The sequence below is a fragment of the Thamnophis elegans genome, chromosome 4, assembly GCF_009769535.1.
Source record: "Thamnophis elegans isolate rThaEle1 chromosome 4, rThaEle1.pri, whole genome shotgun sequence".
NCBI classification, from domain to species: Eukaryota; Metazoa; Chordata; class Lepidosauria; order Squamata; family Colubridae; genus Thamnophis; species Thamnophis elegans.
This window is the reverse complement of record NC_045544.1, coordinates 88,420,169-88,444,879: the sequence shown is the minus strand read 5'-3', so window position 1 is coordinate 88,444,879 and position 24,711 is coordinate 88,420,169. Positions and strand designations below refer to the sequence as shown.

Below are 24,711 nucleotides of genomic sequence, written 5' to 3'. Positions count from 1 at the left end.
ATTTTTCTACTTGCATTTTTACATGCGTTCAAACTGCTAGGTTGGCAGAAGCTGGGACAAGTAACAAGAGCTCACCCCATTACACAGCACTAGGGATTCGAACCACTGAACTGCCGACCTTTCTGATTAACAAGCTCAGCGTAACTTCAGTGACAATACTAAATATCTCCCATTAACAAGCTCTTTGCTGCATAAAATCCATGCCAGGTAATAAATTAAAAATATATTTAAAAGGCTGCCATTCTATACCTTGAACATGGGATTTGTTTTAGAGTAAACATGAAAAAATGTACTTATACCACAAAGCCCTGTAAGACTAATATGTCCAGCATCACTGCTAATGTCTATCACTAAATTTTCATGCCTGGGAGGAAATCACAATGAGGCTTGTTAATTCATAGATATTATAATATGTTAAAAATGAAATAATTTCTATCTACCCTAGAAGCAGAATTTTTCAGCTATAAAAATAATTTTAGTCATTCAAGTCATATATTTTACAGATGAGAAAAAAACTTTAGAATGTTCACTCCTAATGTCCCAGATTTCCATCAGACTCCTCAAATATTATAGTTAAGTTTTAAGATGAATTCCTATCTTTAGAACACAAAAGAAAATGATCTTTGAGAAAAGAATAGAAAGTAAAGTCATGATCTAACGTATATTAGCAAATAAGATTGGTATTTTTCAAAAATTGGGAAAGGAATACAAAGCCCACAACTTCACTCTATCATTCCTGAACTTTCAATATTATCTTTCACCTATGTATTTAAATGTACACAAGCAACAATCATGCAACATTCTTTATTCTGAACATTCCATTGTATTCTGTTCCGCCTATATACAGTAGTTAGAAATCCACCAGGACAGAGCATTCTAACTAAGCTGAATTGGGTCCTTTTTCATTCTGTTTTAAAAACTTTTTTTTTACAAACTTTATACTTTTTTCATACACTTCCATATATGGGAAAATATGGGTTATGCATGGATAGTTCCATTTCAGCTATATAAGTTATAGTATTCAGAGTATGACTATAGGAAACAGGGAATGATGGCACACTTACCAAACCCATTTTCATGTTATTACAAATGTTCCATGCTTTCCATGACTGCTGGAACCTTTCCATGAATGCTAGACTGCTGGAACAAAAGTCCAGGTTTTCCATGACTGCTCCAAGCTAATCCACTGGAGCCTCTGTCTTCATTATATAGTGCAGCTTTCCCAATTTGATGTCCTCCAAATATATTGAGTCTGACTAGGAATTCCAGGAGTTATGTCCCAGCACATCTGAAAGGCACCAAGTTATGAAAAGGATATATACCACTATAATTATGATCCAAGTTTTATTTCTGTAATAGTAGAAAAACGCTTGGACAGTAATAGGGTAATTGTGGAAGTGTTTTGAGGCTAGGAGAAACAAGGCCAAATTTGGGGCAGGAAGAACATCCAATTCATTTTGATTCCTTTGTGGTTGTTTGATGAGAGCTTGGTGGCAAAAGCACAAGAATTCATTATTCTTGGAGTTGAATATTTTGCAGGTGGTCAGGTATTTACATATTAGAAGCAAGATTGTAGTACGTTCTTAAATTGTATTTGAAACTGGCTTGTGCAAAGCACAGCATGTAAGAAAATAAGCAAACGCTTGTTTAACCTTGGCACACCAATTTATATTTGCTACACCACTCCTACTGATGTAGTTAATGGGTAGCAAGCCAAGAGCTGAGCAGGGGCTATAATCATCAAATGGCTTAATCATAAATCAACCTCAGTCTACATTTCCAATAGTGGAATTTGCTATGTAATCTGGTTCCCATGATGGCCAGATTCTGAAAACTTAAATGCAGTTGTCCTTCAAAATTAATTTCTGACATGATCATAAAAGAGATGATCAAAGAATATATGATGCACTGTATGAAGTCAGAGATGTTCCCATTCTGTTACCACTGGACCCTGGAGTCTTTCTATAATAGTATTTGGCAAAAGATTCAAGACAAAAGAAGGGGCCTCTTCACACAATACATAATTAGCTTATGGATTTTACTGCCGGAGGTTGGCTGCTGACTTACATGGCTTAAATAGCAGGATGTGGGGAAAGTTACAGAGAAAATAAAAGCCAGTATGGTGGTTACCTTAAAGTTCTAGATGCACAGTAATATATTCTCTGTAATTCCCTATTAAGGAAGGGAGAAAAAGAAAGTTTTTATCAGAGACTTTTGATTACTGGACCTGATGAACTTTTGGTCTGATCTAGTACAGCCGAGTTTATTTTATTTATTTATTTATTTATTTATTTATTTATTTATTTATTTATTTATTTATTTATTTATTTATTTATTTATTTATTTATTTATTTATTTATTTATATGATTTATAGGCCGCCCAATCCCGGAGGACTCCGGGCAGCTTACAACGAAGAAAAAAGAAATAGTAAAAAAAATAAAAATAAAAACAGGTTAAAATCAACACACATACATTCATTTTGATCGGGGCTGGACCTCAACAATGCGGTCAACAGCCCCAGGCCTGCCAGAATAGCCAGGTTTTAACGGCTTTTCTGAAGGCCATAACAGTGGGTAAGGTCCGGATTTCTGGGGGTAGCTCATTCCAAAGGGTCAGAGCAGCCACAGAGAAGGCCCTCCTCTGGGGAGCCGCCAGCCGACATTGTCTGGCTGATGGCATCTGAAGGAGGCCCACCCTGTGGGATCTCACCGGCCGTTGGGAGGAATGCGGCACTAGGCGGTCTTACAGTCCTCTCATGTTAATCCAGCTTCCTGCACTATAAATCTATAAATCTCTATCCTGCTACTAGATAACAAAAAAATGGTCATAACCGCTCTTAGTGAATATTCTGAATGCATTGCCTTTCTAAACACTACATATGTATACTTTATACTTATATAAAACTTTAGTTATAATTGACATAACACTGCCTGTTCTTTAATTTGTATTGTATGAGAGAGTTCCTTATGCATTTTAATTTAACACACAAAAACTTTGTGACAGTCAATTATAAATTCCCAAAACTATACTTTGCTTTTAAATTACCTAAGTCTGGATCAGAGGTGATATTCAGCAGGTTCTGACCAGTTCTGGAGAACTCACAGCGGATATTTTGAGTAGTTCAGAGAACCAGTAAATACCACCTTTGACTGGCCCCGCCCCCATTTATTATCTGCCTCCTGAGTCCAGCTGATTGGGAGGAAATGGGGATTTTGCACTAACCTTCCCCTCGAGTGTGAATTACATACAAAGAAAAGTTCATACAGTAAATGACAAAATTAATGTATTGAAATGGAAGTTCATATAGTAAAATCAATTTACTAAGATTACTTCCCAGTCTATGGACCAGGAGAAACTAGATAACTTAGATAGGAAGAATCTATGTGACTGCTGTAGTTATGCCTCGGTGATTAGCTCCTATGCCATACCAGTAATAGAGTGTGACTGGCAATCCAAACCAGGGGTGGAACATCTGTGACTTCACAAGTACTGTTTGGACAGCCATCAAAAATCTTGGGTAAAGTCTCCAGTTCACCTCCAAAAATTAATTTATAATGTAGCAAAAACTGAAGATGACTTAACATCTAGGAAATAATCATACAAATAATTATTTTTAAAAGCTTAAGTTAGTGTTGGCCTGTCCCCATTTACATTCAACGTTCGCTCTTAAGTTGGATTTCTAAATATTTTTCCCCGTCTTGATGACCTCCAGAAATAGGGAAATAATGATGAGGAGTAACATAATGTTCTATAGAATAGTATATGTCTACTTAAATTTTTGGTAGAGTTATTTGTACATATTTTTAAGACTAAAGTTGGAAAGGCTGGAAGCAAAGCCTGAGACTAAAGAGAACAATTATCAAATCTCCTCCAAGGTTTAGAAACAAATAACAATATGTTTATAAGTCAATGACAGAGCGACATAAGATTTAAACCCTGAAGTGGTTACAAATAAAAGTCTGAATTGCTTGATTCCACAATAGCCAACCATTTTCATTATTAGGGCTTCTTATATCTGCAGTAACAGATATACCACGTCCTTGACACTTCCGCTAGCTCTTAGGAGTGAATCTGAGTTTCAAAATTTATTGCCAAGCCCTGGATGAAGCTTTGACAGTAGCCAGAGATCACTACTCTAATCGCCTATTAAGAGGCTTGGTAGCACCAGATAATTCCAAGCTATCAACAGAGAGATAGTCAGAAGGGTTTGGAATTAAGTAAGCGCTGTTGCCGCATTAATATATTTAAGATTGGAATCAGCCGTGAAAGATGGTTTAAATTAATGTTTACACCTTGGATCTATTCTAGTCATTTTAGTATCTGAAGTTTTGTAATTAATTTGAGAAGGTATGTTTAAGGAAGGAATGGGAAGGTACATCCCATAACTAGGGATCTGATGGACATGTGAAGGGCTTACCTCTGAACTCCCAGATATGCTTTGCCAGTCAGAGGAAGCAGTAAGGCAATTCTAGTTTCCTTTTTAGAGTAAGGCAATGAATGAATTTAATTTAAGACTTAATGTTTGTACAGTGGTTCTAAGCATTTACAAAGTTCTGCCTGTGACCTAGCTGTAATCCTTGCAATAGATTCTTTGCAATATATGGTTTTGAGAAATAGAATAACAGCCCTGCAAAGTTTATTAGAAGTATTGGTCTTCCAAATTTCAGGTGTTTCAGGTTGCTGCTGCTGCCAAAAAAATCTGTGACTTCTCCAAGATCCATTACCAATTCATGGAAGAAAGATTTGCATTGGGGATTTTCTAATCCATAGTTCAGGTTCTTCACCAATATTATCTTATCAATATAGCTAACTTTATGCAGCCAAACTGGATGATCGTGCCCGTCTGAGTTTCTGGCCTCTGTTTGCTAGGAGATAGAAAAGTTTGCAATTCACAAACATTAATATAAGCCAGTAGAGAAGCTGTTCTTCATGGAAGGAGATGAAAGTGTATGGATATATTTCCTTTAAAAAAATACTCAGTGTAAGCAGAATACTGAAGTGCATGCCTGAACATTTTCCAAAAACAACACACATTTAGTGGTGTATTTTATTTCACTGGTGATACAGGAGACATTATCTTCAGGCCAAAGATGCAATTTTGATAGTGCTTTGGAAGGGATGTTGGCTTTCTCAGATGTTTCAGCAAACGCCAAAGGACTTTTGTTGCTTATCTGAAACATCAGAGGATAATATGGAGCACACAGTTTGGGCTAGGAGTAAACTCTCCTGTTTCAATGCCACGAATTCAACTTGGTTCTCTGGACATCCCAACTGAGCTCCTCTTAAGTCTTACATGTGTAATATTGGATATCCGACATGCCCATATGCTTGTCCCAGTGGTTGCAGGATATGTCAGTTGAAGCTCATGTTTAATGCCACTAGAAAAGCAGACTATTCATATCATTCAGAGACTGACTTGCTTTCTTTTAATCAAAAAGTAAAACACTTGTTTTCTACCAGGTGAAATTCATACATTTTAAATTCTACATCAAGCAAATCAGGCTGGGATCCCAAACCCTCAGTGCACTTGGTATAACCAAACATAGGCACAACAACAAATCAAAGACAATCAAGGATGGTTTATTTTGTTTTCAAGCAACATTAAAGTAATGTGAATATTATCTGCAGCCAACATATGCAAATTGTTCTAACTGGCTTTACAATTAAGAAATGAGACAGTAAAAGGAAGGTTCATTCCAAAATGCATTGGAGGTACAACTTTTTGGTACTCAAATGTTACTGCAGCAACATATGCTGCAAGGAATCTCAGATGACTGATTTATCTGAAAACATTTTGTAAAGTGGTCATAGATTTTCTCTCCTGTACCTATTAGGGAAAGTGTAGGTCATTTTAAATATTGCTTCTCAATGAAATTTTAAAGAGTTTATATTCCTGTTTCATTATATTCATATTTTAGCTTTTGTTATTTGACAGTTAATAGGTATGACAACTGGAGAGAGGTTATATCCTTATTGTTTCAAGGTTCCAGAGATCAACCATGCTCATGGCCAGATTGCTGGGAAAATCCCTAGTACCTGCAAGAAAACACCTGCCTCTTAGGGCAGGCCATGCAACTAATCTTCCATCCCTGCAGGTGTCAGTTGTGTTGAGAAGAGTGGTAATGGGTAGAGAGCAATGGGAAGCAGGAATTCCTTCATCATCCGATCATAAGCTCCATGATAAAAACTGAACTCAGGATATGGCCACTTTTATGAGTTGATCCAGGGATCACCCGGCACAAGCTCACAGGGTCATAGTTGTCCCAAAAACATTTCGCTTATCTTGAAGAAGCACCTGAAGCCGAAGAAGCTTCTTGGATGAGAAGCAAAACATCTTCAAATAAAAACAAGAAAGTCCAGTTTTCTCTTGAAAAAGAACCTTTGGGATATCATCAGTATGGTGATGATACTCAAGTCTATATCCTCCACCCCTGGTGACCCAGGTGATGTTATTTCTGCCCTCTTGCAGTGCCTTCAGGCTATGGACCTGGATGGTGGATAGCAGGCTTCAGCTGAATCCTGGCGAGATCAAATGGCTTTGGGTGCATGGAGCTTCAAGATCTGGAACTTAGACACCTTCAGTTCTGGATGGATGGCACTATCCCACACAGACCCAATTCACAACTTGGGGATTCTCTTGGACTTGCAACTCCTGCTTGAAGAGCAGGTGGCAGCTGCAGCTAGGAGAGCCTTTGCACAATTGGGTTGCATATACCAGTTGCAATCTTTCCTGGATCAGGAGACACCATGCTCAGTCATTCATGCCCTGGTCATCTCATACCTGTACTACTGCAATATTATTTATGTGGAGCTATTTGAAGAGCATTCAGAAACTACAACTGGTGCAGAGTGTAGCAGGTCAGGCCTCTAGACTGACCCATATTAACCTCTCTTCCATGAGCTTCACTGGCTGTTGGTTTGCTTCTGGGCAATTCAAGGTGTTGGTTATTACTTTTAAAGCCCTGTATGCAGTGGATCCTGGTTACTTGTGGAACTGTCTCATCCTTATGGAACAGCCCTACCCATGCTGATAGATTCCATTGGTCAAGCAATTCCGGTGGTGGGATCCAGGAAAAGAGACTCTGCTGTGGCACTGGCTCTTAGGAACATATGGCCCACTGCGGTAAGATCTCCCCCATCCTCCTGACCTTCCGTAAGGCCTGAAGACCTAACTGCCAGTTGGCCTTGGTCCCCAATAGGGGAGTATTACCCTGGAGCTGGTTGATGAATCAATAGTAGATCCCACTTCCCCCTTGTGCATTCTGCTCTCTACCTTCCCATCTTTTAATCATAGTTTATATTTTTATTGTGTGGTTTTAGGACTAAACAAAAAGTACTGTAAATTAGAGAGATTCTTAGTTTTTTGTTGTCAAGAATTACCTGCTATGGGATTACTCAGACAAAATGAGAAGCAAAGCCAGAATGAGTTTTAATAGTGCTCCCGTTATGCTTGGGCAAGTCTTGTTTTAACAAAGGCAACAAGTGATTTGACACTCCTGGGTGTGTTCTGCCCTGTAGAAAGTCAATAGGAAGAATAGTCTTTCCCCCTTGTGGGAATGTCTGAAGCTCAAGATTGTTTTATTGCATTTTAGCCTGGCATGTATATAAACCGTATGGTCCATTGCTAAGGCTACCAGCCTTATGTGTCTTCATTACAACACTTTCCCCTGATCAAGTCAGTTTCGATTGTGGAGTAGCAATAAACTAGAAAATAGCTACTTGAAACTTGTGGGGAATGAACACATGTTACCCATACAGCAGCCAATTTCTTAATGAGTAAAGTCCTTGTATTTCAAGCCATTTACTAGGAATCAGTATTTTTCAGATTGTTGATATAGACATTGCTAGGAACATTGTGGAAAAACTGATTATCTGCTTAATGTCCAATGACAGAGAAGCTACTTTGAAATGTGATGGAAATTACATCAGCAGTTCTGGGACAACGTTCACATGCAGAGACATGTGAAAGAATTTAAACTTCATTCATTACTGCGTATAATAGCCAATTACAGTCCATCATTTCAAAACTATGTCCTTTTTTCCTTCTATTTTCAAATTTTTAAGTACTATTACCAGTCCCAGTAGTGTCTTTCAGCTCCTGCTCAGATAATTCACCCCTTGTTGTGGTATGATTTGGTTGTTCTTCAAATACCTACTTAAAGCATTACTTTACAATAGTGCATGACACTCCATTATTTTTTTACAACGCTCTTTAAAATACCCATAGATATTTTCAAAGTATCTTATGAAACTGAAAGAAGTCATTTCAATCCAAACAACTGTTTTTGAAAATAGTCATTTAATATGTGACATGTTGTTTCTATGAACATATGTGATCCATAGAATTGTATATAGATGTCACTCCCAGATTTATAGAGTGAAATAGAAACATTTGTTCCTCCTGAGGCCATGATCATTCATACATTAAGGAGTTGAAGCACACTAGCTAGAGTATGACAATAAATTTGAAGATTGTTGAAACTAATAGGTTTTTATACTACAGTGCTATGTCAGTACTTATCATTAATTGGTTCTGGGAGACACAATGAGTATCAAAAACAATGAATATCAAACACATTTTTCCCATAAGGAATAATGTAGTGAGTCACAAGATAGCCAACACTGACCAGTTGTAGCTTGTGCACTGAGTAGCAAACAAATGAGTAGTACCGGGACAAATTTCCATGTCAAAATGCATTGAGTATCAACTTTGATGAGTTTCAAAGCAGTTGAGTATCAGGGTACCACTATATTCGTAAATTATTATTAATTCTGTTCTATTTTCTCCTGTAGTGAAATGGGTTTTTAAAAGCACAAGGTTTAAAATGTTTGTGACAGCGATAAAGATAGTTGTCTTCACTCTGAAGTATCTTTGCTTCTCCATTACATTGCATCACATAGTTTTGCCAATTACCAGAAATTACTAGTGGTTGCACGCTCTATAAACTGCATTCTCCTTTCCTAGGTACAGATAGGAATGGCAAGCTGTAGTTGTGATTTCCCAGATTTAATTCCAAAAAGAGATGTTCATAGAGAGCTATACCAAAGAGTATAGAGAGTAAAAGTCAGTTGCAAGGAATGAGGAGGAGAATGAAAGTCAACATCCAGGTAATATAGAACTGCACAACAACTTTACAAGATGCTGTAGTTCACAAACATTATACTACAGGAGGGGTGTCAAACTTGTGTCGTCACGGCAGCATCACATGACGTATCGGGACTTTTTTCCCTTTGCTAAACACGGGCGAGGACATTGCCAGCACATGATGCATCCAGCCTGCAGCTGCGAGTTTGACAGTCCTGTACTAGAGGCTGAAGCCACCCTTGTCCTAGTCAATAGAACTCATTAATTCTGCTCTGTCATATGGTTACTTAATTATCGATTTGCCTTTCAGTAGCTCAGCTTCTGCTCTTTAGACCTGATTTGGTTGCATAGCCTCCAGGCACTATGCCATCTGTTGAATAGACCTTCATTCCCAAGAAGTTCTCCCTTACAAGAGTACATTGAAATACTTCCAGTATTCAACCCAGTGGAATTAGGATGCATGGCTGCATTTTAACCTGATATTAGACTAATGGGGAATGATGCTAACTCAGGTATTATGCTGAAGTCTTGTTCATCTGGTGCAGATGGTTCAGTGGGATCATTTGACCTGTCTTGTTCCTCTCGGGAGTCTTCCACAGATGAGGCCATGATACTTAATCTCAATCATTCCAGAGACTTTCAAGGAGCTGAAAATAGCTGCAGATATATTTTCAGCACAAGCAAACAGCCACATGGTTCCTGAGAGTTTTTTTTCCAAAAACCCACTCTTCAACATTTTTAATGAGCTGAAAAATCCATATAACTGCTCACCATAACCCCAAGACCTTTATTCTGAACCATTTCTAATGATGAGTAGCTTTGGGAAAGTATATGGAAATTTGGTTTAACCATTTCAGTCTTCAGTACATTAATAGATGCATACATTATAGAAATAGAAAACAGGTGTGGTGGAGGTGAGGAGAATCACTTTGAAGGATTATTTGAAATGGAGAAATGAGGCAAGAGGAGAAAGCTTTAACAGCTTGTATCCTGCATCTTTTCCAGTCCTTGGTCTTCAAATGATCATTGGAATAATGGCACAAATTCCTATTTATGTGGTATTAAATGGCCCTTAGAATATCTGCTAATTTGTTTTCTTTGACTCCTATTCCGTACGCTCCATGTACATGTGCAGAAGCCCCGAAAACCTCAAATACCAGTAAGGACGGCAGGCACCAAGTCGTAACCCACCACTGGCGTGACACATCTAGCTCATGAACTGCCAGTTTGACTGGCCTGCCCATAGACCAATGTTTCTTAACCTTTCTAATTTTCGAGGTGTGGACTTCAACTCCTGGGATTCTTCAGCCAGCATGGGGAATTCTGGAAGTTGAGTCCACACACCTTAATGTTGCCCATATTGAGAGACACTGCCATAGACTGAAACAACTGTCCTTCTATGATACACGTGCATCAGAATATCAAAAGGGATAGGAGTGAGGGAAGGCAGTACTTCGGCATGGATTGGGATTCCAATTGGAGGCCATGTTTTTTTGTTTTGTTTTGTTCTGTTCTGTTCTGTTTTGTTTTTAGAGGAAGCCTGACATTTTTTCTCCCTGGGTAGCAAGAGACCATGGAATCATGCCAGAAAGTCATTCAGTGGCCAACTAATAACTACTCTGTTTGGATTTGCTTTCCATGCAAATCTGTCAGTTACCACATTTCATAACAGGGAGGAGACACTTCTGGACAGAAGCCCGTATGTGGTTCAGGGAGGAAACTCTAAACAGGCCAGGAAGAATAGCTTTTCCCTCAGCAGAAGGGACTGGTTTGTGCTCATTTGCTTTAATTAATTTATGTTATCAGATGAAACTTAAATAACTTAACACAGACCTGGTAGACAGAGGTTCAGGGAAGGGAGCCAGAGCATTACAAAAACTTGTAATCACAATCAAGTGACTCCTATAAATATTTTCAGTCACACATTTTCATACAGAGCATCAAAGCCTAGCCTGTGGATGCTGTAAATAAGGTTCTGCAAAGAGGAAAGAAAGAAAGGAGGGAGGGAGGGAGGGAGGAAGGAAGGAAGGAAGGAAGGAAGGAAGTTACCCACCTTTATGGGAATGATTTGATTGCTCTTGGTTCCTGTTAGCACGTGAATGAGAGAGACTGAGCAAATCAATAAAGGCAGTCCTGAAGAGTCTGCCTTTTCTTCCAAAGAAAAGTTGTTTATGTCTCCCTGCAACAGGAAACATATTGAATTAGTTCCACTCATTTAGGACACCATATCAAAGAAAGTTTGATGCATCTGGGTCTCTAGAGAAGAAGGGGGGGGGGCTGCATTTAAAATTGAAATGAAGCAGATTTTCAACTATGGTTATTCCTATGAAATGGGCAAATTCCTAAAGGTTTTCCAAACTTTTATAAACATAACACTTTACAGTGTATTGCAAATGAAAAGGAAGTGACAGATGAATCTACTTCTGGGATATAGAATGAGGATCGGCAAACTTAGCTTGAAAAGACCCCCCCCCTTGACTCCAAAGGGCCAGCAGGCCAAGGAGTGCAGGAGCCATTATAAGCATGCTACTCCATCAGCAAGCAGGCTGCTGACAGACTATCACTGCCCAGGTGGCCCACTGTCCCTGGTCCTCAATCTTTAATCCTGCCCTTTGCTTCAATAGTTTGGCTATTGGGCTTTTCTGATCTGAACTATTATGGTTCAGAGAGGATAATTTACATTGGGAAGGAGAACTTTCTATAAAATAAATTGTGCAACTGAAGAGAGAATTCTCAGGTAAACATCCAATCTCAAATTATAATTCTGGGTACTTCATTGAAATTATACTTAAATGATAGAAAGCTGTTTTTTAGCTTTGTCTCAATGAGTTGAAATGATTAGCTGAGCTTTTGGATAATTGCTTGTTGATCTTGTGGATGTGGTACTAACGACTTGGCATTTCAGTTTGACCTTGACAAGGACTAAGAAAATCCAATAGGATTTTCTTTGGATAATGATGATAATCAATTCAGTAATGACCTATTCAAGAACGAGTAGGTAAAAGGAAAAACTCAAATTCTCAATGGAACCAATATAATCATCCCTACTTTGGCAACTTTAAGGTGTGGACTTCAGCTGAAAAAATCCCCCAGCCATTATGGAGAATTCTGGAAGTCCATACATCTTAAAGTTAATGAGTGAAAAGCACTGGTGTATACCAGTGATAAAATCTAATTTTTTTCTCCCACCAGTTCTGTGGGCGTGGCTTGGTGGTGGGGTCATATGAATGGGTGGGCATGACCATTCACTTTTTAAAGCATTTTTTCCTGCTGGTTCACACAAATAGGCAGGAAAAAAGTGGGGAGGGAGCTTCCGATGATCACGTGGCTAACTGCTGAGCCACACGATCCTCGGAAGCTTTCTTTTACTACTGGTTTGCAGAACCAGGGACAATCTTCCTTACTGGTTTGGCCGAACCGGGAGGATATTACTCTTGGTGTATACTAATCTAATAATATTAATCCTCAGATTTTGGAAAATTTTAGAAAATTGTGAAATATAGCTTAGAAACCCATTTCTGTAAGTATTATGATTTCACATTTAATAAAGATAAAAGGGTTGTTTTAGCAGATTCCCCACTCAATAGCTCTCCAGACACATGAAATTAAATTGTCATTGTCCCCACCAGCATTGCCCATTTCCTAAGAGATCTCTTAGAACAAGCAGAGTTTAATCCTTTTAATAGATTCTTAACAGTAAGGTTCTTTACTATGCAAATATCTTTTTGACACTTTAATGAATAAGCTCATCAATCAAAAGGCAGTACAGAAATAACTTGAATAGTACCTGGCTATGAATAAAGTGATTGATTGATTTCAATAAATGTCTTTTCTTTAAATGATTTATATTTTCTGCCCCTAAACAGTAATTGAAAATACATGGGGATGCAATTTTCTGATATTCAGTCTAAGATTTTCCATTTCAACCACGGAAATTTGTCACTCCAATGAAATTTCATGTATCACTATAAACTGACATACAGTGATTATACTGCTAATTATGTAGTTCATAATAATTGATACTTTCAGTATTTGTATCAATATGTTATTTATTTGGCAGAGGTTTTTTTATCTTACTGATTGTAAATCCCAAGTATATGTACCATTTACTCATTGCTTGTAACCTCAAATGTGGGAACTTTATGATGTTCTCTTAAGGAATACTTTATTGGCTAATCCTAAATTTGTCATATACTAAACAGAGGTATAAAATAAGATGTACAAATAAATGCTACAAAACAGCATCAAAGAATATGATGTTGAAAAGTGACATTGCTCTGTTTAAGCCCCAAGATTTGTAACAGCGCACTGAGCCTTCTCATCAGGGGGTATCAATATGCTAGACCTGCTTTTATATATATATATATATATATATATATATATATATATATATATATATATATATATATATATATATATATATATATATATATATATATATATACACACACATACATACATACATACATACATATATATATATATACACATATATGTATGTATGTATATGTGTGTACATATGTATATATATATATACACACACACACACTATTCAGTGGGTATGACTGTGGCTGAAATGCTTCCTTTTCTTGAGTGTTTTCAAAGCTGAAAGAGTTATTCAGGGATGGTTCACCACTTTCCAAGTGGTGAAAGCTGTGGTCAGTGTAAGCTATGAAGATTTTGAAGTCCACATTGTTGCCTCAATTGGCACTTTCTCACTATACAATAACCACAGCAGGGTTTGCTGAGCTAGGCTGTGCATGAACATGCATTCATGGTTTAGAAATAGTTATTCTGTGGGCAGTTAATTGCCAAATGTGTGGCCAAGGTTTTTTATGAGCTTACAACTCATCAGCTGTTGTGGCATATTACCCCAATGCTTTGGTTAGTATTTCAAGGGGCTGCCCAAACAGGTAATAGGGTAGTCAAAAAGTAAAACTCAAGAAGCTTGGAAAATTTTGAAAAATGAGATTACAAAAGCCCAGTCTAGCACAATAGCAATGAAGAAGAAAAATAACAGCTCCCAAAAGAAACCATCATGGCTGCATAAAGAACTCTATGACAAATTGAAAGACAAAAAGATAAATATAAAAAGTGGAAAGAGGGAGACAAAACTAAGGCAGAATATCAGTAAATAGCCCGAGCCTATAAAGATGAAGTGAGGAAATCTAAGGCTCACAATGAAGAAAGGCTTACCACAAAAGTAAAAAATAATAAAAAAGCTTCTTCCAACATGTTAGAAACAAGAAAATAGTTAAGGAACAATTGGCCCATTGCTGGCAGAAAGTGGCAAGAATGTGACAAGCAACAGGGAGAAAGCAGAACTATTTAACTCATTTTTTGCATCTGTTTTTATACAAAAGGATAAAACAGTCCAACCTATCAAAAACAGCACCACAAAAATCAGATTAGGCACACAAATTGAAATAGGGAATAAAATGGTAAGTGAGCACCTGTCTACCTTAGACGAGTTCAAATCACCAGGACTGGAGGGATTACACCCCAGGGTTCTGAAGGAACTGGCAGATGAGATCTCAGAACCACTGAACTGTATCTTTCAGAGATCCTGGAGCACCGGGGGACTGACAGAGGACTGGAAAAGAGCTGATGTGGTTCCTATCTCCAAAAAAGGGGAAAAAACAGATCCAGGAAACTACAGACCTATCAGTCTGACCTCAAAACCAGGAAAGATTCTGGAAAAGATAATCAAGCAACGAATTAGCGAACACCTAGAAGTAAACAAAGTAATAGCCAAAAGCCAACTTGGGTTTGTCAAAAACAGATCATGGCAGACTAATCTTATTGCATTCTTTGACAAAGTGTCAAAATTAGTGGACCAGAGGAATGCCGTTGATTTAGTTTACTGGGACTTCAGTAAGGCATTTGATAAGGTAGACCATAACCAACTATTAGATAAAGTAGAAGAATGTGGGTTAGACAGCATCACCACCAGATGGATTTGTAACTGGCTGAACAACCGCACTCAACTTGTAGTCCTCAATGGAACTGCATATACATGGAGGGAAGTATGCAGTGGAGTACCCCAAGGCTTTGTTTTAGGCCCAGTACTCTTCAACATCTTCATCAATGATTTAGATGAGGGAATAAATGGGCAACTCATCAAATTTGCAGATGACACCAAGCTGGCAGGAATAGCCAACACTCCAGAAGATAGGCTTAAGATACAGAAGGATCTTGACAAACTTGAACATTGGACACTATCTAATAAAATGAAATTCAATGGTGAAAAGAGTAAGGTTCTACATTTAGGCAAGAAAAACTAAATGCATAGGTACAGTATAGGTGGTACCTTGTTCAATAGTAGTAACTGTGAGAGAGATCTTGGAATCCTAGTGGACAACCATTTAAATATGAGCCAGCAGTGTGCAGCAGCTGCCAAAAAAACCAACACAGTTCTAGGCTACATAAACAGAGAGATAGAATCAAGATCACGTGAAGTGTTAATACCACTTCATAATGTCTTGGTAAGGCCACACTTGGAATACTGCATTCAGTTTTGGTTGCCACGATGTAGAAAAGATGTGGAGACTCTAGAAAGAGTGCAGAGAAGAGCAACAAAGATGATTAGGGGACTGGAGACTAAAACATATGAAGAACGGTTGCAGAAACTGGGTATGTCTAGTTTAATGGAAAGAAGGACTAGGGGAGACAAGATAGCAGTGTTCCAGTATCTCAGGGTTTGCCACAAAGAAGATGGAGTCAAACTATTCTCCAAAGTCCCTGAGGGCAGAACAAGAAGCAATGGGTGGAAACTAATCAAAGAAATAAGCAACTTTTTTACTTCTTTGTTTGTGGATGCATTTATTGCAATAGCTTTAGAGCTACCCAACTTCCAAACAACACTGGATAGCTTACATCACAAAAAATAAAAAAACAAAATGAAGAAAAAATCTGTCTGGAAAATACTGATCAATACTTAGAATAGAAACTAAGAAACTAACAGAGACTTGACAATTTCCCTAACCGCAGGCTTAGGAATAAAACCAGGTTCTCAAAATTTGTGCAACTATGGTAGGTTAGGAAACAAACAGCTCTCTAGGAGGATACCATACATAGGTTCTCCCATTTATGGTTAATTCTAATGCAAATGGAATCATTCATACTGAGTTTGGCTGGGAATTCTGGTATTTGTAATCCCAGCGCATTTCCGGGATGCCTAACTGAGGCAGGTTGAGCTTTTCTGTTTGAAATTGCCATTGCAAACTAATAGCTACTGGTTTTTTGTTCCATTATGGAACTATCTTGGGATGCGGAGACTCAGTGGCAAAGATGCTGAGGTTGTCGATCAGAAAGTTTGGCAGTTCAAATCCCTAGTGTGGCATAATGGAGTGAGCTCCTGTTACTTTTCCCAGCTTCTGCCAACCTAGCAGTTCGAAAGCAGGTAAAAATGCAAGCAGAAAAATAGGATCTACCTTTGATGGGAAAATAACAATGTTTTCCAGTACGCTGTTTGAAGAGTCCAAGCAATGGGTTAAACTCAGCCAATCTGCCCAGGACTGAATTGAAACTTTAGCCACGGCTTTGGTGTTGCCTTGACTTGCCAGATTTTCAATTCAGTCAAAGCCCAATAGACGCGTTTTAGTTTCTCTTCAGTTCTTGGCAGATTGCTTGGACTCTCCAGTTCCATTTTTTGCAGTTATTTATTCCCTTGGAAGAGCAGGACAGGTACCCTTTCTTGATTTTTCTCTCCTATCTCGCCATTCTCGACTTCCACAGTGTTCTGGGCTGCGGAGGTTGCAGAAACTGCCAGTTTAAGCAGGGGCTTAGAGTTCTGACGTCCACACAATCACACTGTTTTTTTCCACCTGCGCGATTGTTTCCCAGCAGAGGTTTTCTCTACTGCTGTCTGTGCTTGCTGGGGGAAGCCAGCTGCTAGTGCGGAGCCTCGGCAGGCTGTTTATTTGCTTCCGATGACCATTTTGGATTGCCTTTTTTTTGGCACAGCCACCATTTTGTTTTCACATTTTCCCCTGTGTTTTTTTGCCTGCCGGTGCCATTCTGTCTGCCTACTATATTGGACCTGTTGGGTTTTTTGGATTAGTTTGGACTTCTTATCAACACGTACAGTTCCATGCCTTCATTGAAAATCTGGCAAGTCAAGGCAACACCAGAGGCATGGCTAAAGTTTTAATTCAGTCCTGGGCAGATTGGCTGAGTTTAACCCATTGCTTGGACTCTCCTCGCAGCATACTGAAAACGACCCTTCAGGTAAGCCAAGGTCATTCCATGCACCTTCGGCATTTAGTCAAGCTGGCTACATGACCACGGAGATGTCTTCAGACAGCGCTGGCTCTTCAGCTTTGAAACAGAGATTAGCACTGTCCCCTAGAGTCGGGAAGGACTACCACATATGTTACCTTCACCTATGGAACTATTTGGATAATTTTTAAAAATATAATTATCATAAGTAGGTCCCAATTTATAATACTCAGTCACTTTCAAAGAATAGGGTTAAATGCATGCCCTGAAATAAACTTGGGCATGTTTTTTTCTGATCACTATTAATCTGCTGTTTCTGTAACTAAACACATATGTTTGTTTATCCGCTTAAACAGTAAGGATATCAAAATTGATTGCTGGAAGTTTTATCATCCTACAGACATTTCCGTCACTGTTTCTGGGATCTGTCTTATGTAGCAGCCTGTAAAAAAAAAGTAATGTCTTTATAATTTTAATTTCTTGCAGATTTCATCTCAACAAGCAATCAAAACCCGTACTTTAGAAGAGTGAGGTTTGATGTCTCAGCGATGGAAAAAAATGCTTCCAACCTAGTGAAAGCAGAATTTAGAGTGTTCCGCTTACAGAATCCGAAAGCTCGTGTATCAGAACAACGGATAGAACTATATCAGGTAAAGCTTTGTTGCTGTCCTTATATGTTTTTTTTTAATATGCGTCATTTTTCTGTAACATATTTAGACACTATAAATAGATAGTAATAGTCATTCTCTTTTCTTTGTTACTTTGGGAAATGCAGTTTATGAAAAGAAATCTCACGCATTGTAGCAGAGAAATCTCATTCTTTAAATTTACCATTTATCAGGATTGCAGAAAGAAAAAAAACAGTATAAAGTTAACTTAAAAATATACATTATACTTAAATATACTTAAATGCTTGCTTTTTAAAGGCATGTATGAATTTATCTTTATTAGCAGCTGATTAAAAACCACTTTAAACTATATAAACAAAGAAAAGTTTATTACACTGAATTACTGTAATTGCATCTCTTGCTTCTGGTCCCTCTTTTTTAGATTTGCTATGTGAGTCAGGGAGAAGTAAATTTTCCAGGCCAAAAGCCATGTTGCAGATCTCATTCCAAGGAAACATAAATGAGACAAGGACAAAAAATAAAACTGATTTCATTTCATTTGCATTTAATTAAATTTACACATAGATAACCTGATTAATACATAATCATCTGTTTGATCATTCTTCTCTTTTTCTGTATTAAAAATTACAAATCTGTGACTGTAGTGTACACCTTTTGCAACTCTCTGGGAGTAATACCTCAGACGTTAATAACTGGTGGTTCCTCTTTAAATTAAATTGTCGCTCTGCTAAGGGGAGAAATCAAAATCCTGAAGCTACAATAGACAAGCTGTCAGTTTGCTTATTTTACCAGTGTGAGGAGAACATAATTTGTAACTTTCTGGAATGATCCAAGCAATATATGGTCCTTTTTCTGTTGCTCCTGCTGCTACAATGAGATTTAGGGCTAGAAAAAGTAATAAATAAATGTGGAATATGACATTTATTGACATTCACAAGTGCTGGCTGATACACTTTACTCAGTGTGTCATACTGATTCTAACATATATAAACATGTTTATCATTAGAATGTTCCAGCTTTGTCCTCTGCATGCTTTCTTAGAAGCAAATCCAGTTCAGCACAGTGCAATTTATTCTCAAATAAATCAAGCCCAAGATTGCAGCTTTACTTTGCAAAAAAATATGACAGAGTCCTGGGTGGAGTCCTTCTCATCCTCAGTGACCCCACCTGACCCCATTTTGTCTTAGTTCAATTGATGATGTTTTGTGTTCCATGGAATTAAAGCCAGGAGCTTGTTTTATTTTGTTTCTAACTGCTCAGTGCCAGCAAGTCTTTTTTATGCTCTTTTTAATTCACTTGCAACTTCATATGTAATCCAGTTAAATCAACTTGCTCCGATTTAAGGCCAATTAGTTCCACTGAAGCCAGGGCCACCAATCTGATATACATCTTTGCATTTTCAAGTCATCTAGGCTTATTCTTTTTTTTTTTTAAGTCATCTGGTAAAGTTAGGCCTTGAGATGAATTCTTAACATTAAAATCCAGCCTTAATAGGTTTTCACTCTTTAACTTATTTTTGCTACTGAGTTAGATTTATAGACTGAAAAATCCGAAAACTAACATAGGCGAAGGTTGCAAAGTTAAAACAGCATTAAAATACAATGAGAAACTACACTGATAAACACAACACATATGCTTAAATACTAATAAGACTATAAAACTTCTGCAGCACTCAGTTGGAAAGCCATCAAGAACAAGGGCTTTTCCCAGTTTCATAGCTGGGATTGTCTCTGCAATTTCCTGTTATGGTTGTCCCAATTTCCTTTCATACTTTTGATGGATCTCTTCTGTTTAATTTGTTCCCCCAGTTTAGTAATTTGTTGTTCAGTTACAGATGACTCCAGTTTGTTTTGTTTGTTTGTTTATATTTTAAAAAACCCATAAAAATAGTGTGGCCCAACAATTAAATCACCAGATTACAAAGCAGGAGGCTGAGTTCTACTCAAGTCTTAGGCACAAAAGTCAGCTGAGTGACTTTGGATCAGTCCAGTGATGGGATTCAGCCAGTTCGCACCTATTTGGGAGAACCGGTTGTTAACTTTCTAAGCAGTTGGGAGAACTGGTGGTTCTCCTTTTGTTTTTCCCCACTTTTCAGAGCTAATCTTGTAAGGAAGGCAGGAAGGAAACATTCTGATGTTGTTTCTAGCCTAATATTTATTGCCCTGCTTACAGAAACTGCCTCTCCGTTAACCCTTATTACATTGTAACAGCTAAGGCGAATCGCCCATCAATGTGAGTGATGTTGAATTGGCCATGCCCACTCAGTCACATGACCACTGAGCCACGCCTATTCAGCTGGTCCTTAAGGCAGAGAACCGGTTGTTAAATTATTTGAATTCCACCACTGGATCAGTCATTCTTCCTCAGCCCAATTCACCTCAGAGAGTTATTGTGGAGGAAGGAGGAGGAGGAATACTAGGTATATTAGTTGTCTTGAGTTATTACAGGCAGTCCTCAACTTACAACCACAATTGAGCCCAAAATTTATGTTTCTAAATGAGAAATTTGTTAATGGAGTTTTGCCCCATTTTACTAAGTTGAGAAATTTGTTAAGTGAATCATTGCAATTATTAAATTATCAATGTGGTGGTTAAATAAATATGGTTTGATTTAACCAGATTCTGACTTTGCTTGTCATAAAGTTGAAAAAGATGATCATATGACCCTGGGATGTTGCAACTCCCATGAATGTGAGCCAGCTTTCAAGCATCCAAATGTAAATCATATGATCATGGGGATGCTGCAGGGATCATAAGTGTGAAAAATGGTCATAAGTCACATTTTCAGTGCTGTTGTAACTTTGAATGGTCACTAAACAAACTGTTATAAGTTGAGAACTACCTATATTTTTAAAAGACAGGATTTTAAATAATTTCTGGCTCAGCACATTCTTTGCCTAAATTACCAATGAAGTTTTGCTTTTGTTTCTCTGCCCGTGAGTCCATAACTTGTCAGCTTTTTTCTCCAGATCTCCAGCAAATCCAATTAACACGTAAAACTACTTTAAAATCCGGGGAGGGGAAGAAATAAAATGATTAAACAATCTCAAACATCCAGCGTCTCTTCCTTTGCTTATAAAAATGGTTGCCAAATCCAGGATTTACTGGAATTTAATCAGATAAAAGGTTGAATGTTATGGGAATGTCTTTGAACACATATCCTCAGTAGCATTTTTGTTGATTTCATGACATCTTTACTTTATTAAGAAACTTCTTGCCTAGAAAGAAAAATAGGGAAATAAACCTTGGCACATTTCTAGTTTACAAATAAGCATTTGAAAAAGAAATAGGCATTGTGGCACGGAAGGCAAGCAAAGAGCGGAAGTAGGGTGAAACATCCTCTCCCTTATTTTGAATGGTTGTGCCACCTTTGTTTTTATGGGGTACATTGGCTGAATAGTAGGCATATTCTGTATTATATACAGACTATAAAACAAGCAGGGATTCAAGTGATTTCCCATGGAAACAATATCATGTTTTGATAGCACATCAAGCATCATGAAAAATAGAGCCAAAATTCTGGGTTTTACTGCTGCTCTTATCAGAAGCTTTAGCATACCTAGATATTTGATAAGCTTCTGGAAGGAATGGAATGTACTATATACCACACAGGAAAGGAGAAGGAAAACATCCTAGATGGCAGGTGCTGCAATAGTCTGTTGGATCCCAACAGATGCTATTGTTTAATTAATTGAGGGGGCCAGAGGCCTACTGATTCTGCCTGATCTTACCAGATTGGCAGAAACCATGGGAGATAGGAGAAAAACCTAGTCCAATGCCACGAAAAGCTTTACAGATGATGGTCAACACCTTTAATTGCAACTGGAAGCCTTATGGCAAACAGTGCAATTCGAGAGGCGATGGCTTTATATAAACGTATTATGGCATGGCAACCATTGCTTGTGCTGTTACAGTCTGTACAACTGCAGCTTCCATATAGAACAAGAACAGCACCCTATACAATACAATCCTTTGATGGCTAAAGCATGAATGATAGTCTTGATGGCCATCTGATTCAGGAACAGAGGCAACTGGCACACTAGACAAAGTTTTGTGAGGGCCCTCTTGGTTGCAGCTTCCATCTGCTCATTGACTAGGAGCCGTGAATTTAAGACAACCCCCCACTCTGGAGTGCAACCCCATCCAAAACTGAAGATGCAACTAGCCCAAACCCAGAGTCTCCCCAAAACTGCATTCACTCTGAATGATAGTAGACAATATATGTGACTTCAAGGAAGACTACAGGTAGTCCTCAACTTACTGCCAGTCACTTTTGTATCATTTGAAGTTGCAACAGAACCTCTCCCCTAAAAGAAATATTTACAACCCAAATTAGAAACTACAATGTCCAGGTCATCCTTCCTATAGTCATGTGACCGCATTTTGAGCATTCAACAGCCAGCTGGTATTTACAGACATTTGCAATGCCCACAGTCATGTAGCTGATTTATAACATTTTTGTCAGAAACCGGTGTTTACTTCCAGTTTCCAATAAAAAATGCCCTACAGTGAACAAAAGTCCACTTAACAACCACAGTGTTTGTAAAATCAGATGGGGTTATGTGATGACCTGTTTAATGACTGTCACAACCTATCACCATAATTGCAGGCTAAATTGCAGTAATGAATTGAGGACCAGCTATATAGAATTTTAAAAAGTCCAAGAGTCACATTTTTTTTATTTATGAACTGAAAGATGGCCTAAATCAGCATCCATGGTGGTATCTTGATCTAGTTTCATGGTTCTGATTTTTAGTCTAGCCTAGCATGTTTTAGGCAGTGGTAGCTAAGAAGAGTTTTGATTAATCAAAAATTAAAATGTATTCCTGATAATTTCTGAACTGTGCTAAGCTATTCATGTTGTCCCAGCCTTTTTCTGAGTTATGACCATGCTATTTATGCATTCTTTGGACATCCCCCAATATACAGTGTACAAATCATTAATGATGTAACATATTAAAAGATCATCTAGATCTGAATATAGGTTTTGGCTAACTGGTAAGATGGAGAATGATACTTTTATAATGAAATTCTTCTGTCCCAGTTTCAGTTTCATTAATTCATTTGATACCCATAAATTATTTTAGAATATGTTGATTAAAAAACAACTATCAATTGATCTCTCCTAGTGGAATCTGCTAGTGCAAGTGGGGTACACTAGAGGAAGTCTCGGGTAATATGGCAGCTTTATTGTGGGAAGTATTAATGCTTCTGTCAAAGAAAAAAACTGGCTTATGCAAATTGTGACAGCTATTGTATTGTAGCTGATCCCATTTTTTCCCCTAATAAAAGCCTCATTGCACATTTAACTGTACACTTGTCTTCAGTTCTTTGCATGACTGTGGATGGGTACATCGAAATACACAGAATTCACAGTAATCATTTCTCAAACAAGCCAAAAATAAATTACATTTTCAGTATTTTCACAGCTTAATACATTTTAACCTCTAGCAGGAAAAAATCTTGGCAAGGATGACTTTTTGATAAAATATATTTGGCCCAAGAAGAAAGACAAACTTAGAGCACTGTTTTATCCTTATGTAAGCTGCAGAGATTACAGGCACTGAGGTGTGGTGCTTAGAGCAGCCAAGATAAAGAACTGGCATTGAAATAAAGATGAAAGCATCAGAGAAATGATCCTAGTGGTGCAAGACCCATGGTAGCTTTTCTTAGAGCCCTAACATACATTTTTCTCACAGACAAGAAGGCTAGAATTTTTTCATTTTTAAACTATGGTAGTTTTTACCATGCTAAATACAAACAGAGGAAATTGAAGCCACTGTTAAGAGACTGTTATAATACTACAAACAATCAATATCCACTATAGTTGTGTTACCCCGATACAAGCTATAAGCGGGGTTTATGTAGTATGCCACATGTCCTTGTTATTTGCAATCTTGCATGATGAACGTGCTTGGCAAGATCACAGGAAGCGGATCACAGAACTATCGGCTTTAAAACATTTGGCAAGTCATATGTACCTTTTGTATTTTGGCAAGTGTGCTGTACCTCGTACAATAGCTTGTTAAGGTCCGCACTCTGTTCTCAGTGCCTGCCAGACACAAAGCTGATTGAAGCCAAAAGAAAGACCCCAACTGCCTTCCGCTTCGGCAGAACTATTTCCCTTTGCAGCTACATAGCTTTAAGGAAGTCCAGCTGACGGAATAACATGACCTGCAGAATTTAGCAGGTGGCTGAGGTTGCCAAAATCCTGCTGGCAAAAGTTAATAATGGGAAATATCCCGGAAACACTTTTCAGCAAACAGCCAACAACATTAATCACTTTCAAGCAAGCTCAGGCATCTGTGCTAAGGCCACTGCTTAAAATTCAGGCATAGTAAGAGGCAGAATGGTCTGTTTATTATATTTACTATGTTATATAACTACTGGGGTAATATTTAGTATGTTTATTAAACTGTCATGTCGTCTTTCCTCTGGGAAGTTAAAGAAACCCTATATGGCACTCTTCTTTATTTTATCTTCCCAGAGGATGGTGATACTCCCATTTTTTCACACTGACTTCACCATAATGAATTTATATATATATAAATTATTGGATATATAATTCTTGGATATATATATCCAAGATTTTGTTTTTCATAATTTATTTCAAGAAACAGAGAGAGATAGCTGGAAAGAAATAAGAAGTTAAGAAGAAGAATGCAAAAGTTGGCTTGAAACTCAACATTAAGAAAACTAAGAGCATGACATCAGGCCCTCTCAATTCCTAGCACATAGATGGGGAAGAATTGGAGGTAGGGACAGATTTTATTTTCC

At 37.9% G+C, this 24,711-nt stretch overlaps 1 protein-coding gene across 1 annotated transcript in view; it reads left to right on the top strand.

Annotated features, from left to right (window-relative positions):
* Window positions 1-24,711, top strand: part of TGFB2 (transforming growth factor beta 2) — an 89,244-nt gene that overhangs the window by 48,941 nt on the left and 15,592 nt on the right. Inside the window, exon 2 of the mRNA XM_032216885.1 lies at window positions 17,793-17,956. Within this exon, the coding sequence (XP_032072776.1) occupies window positions 17,793-17,956 (164 nt within the window). The remainder of the gene's footprint in view (window positions 1-17,792; window positions 17,957-24,711) is intronic.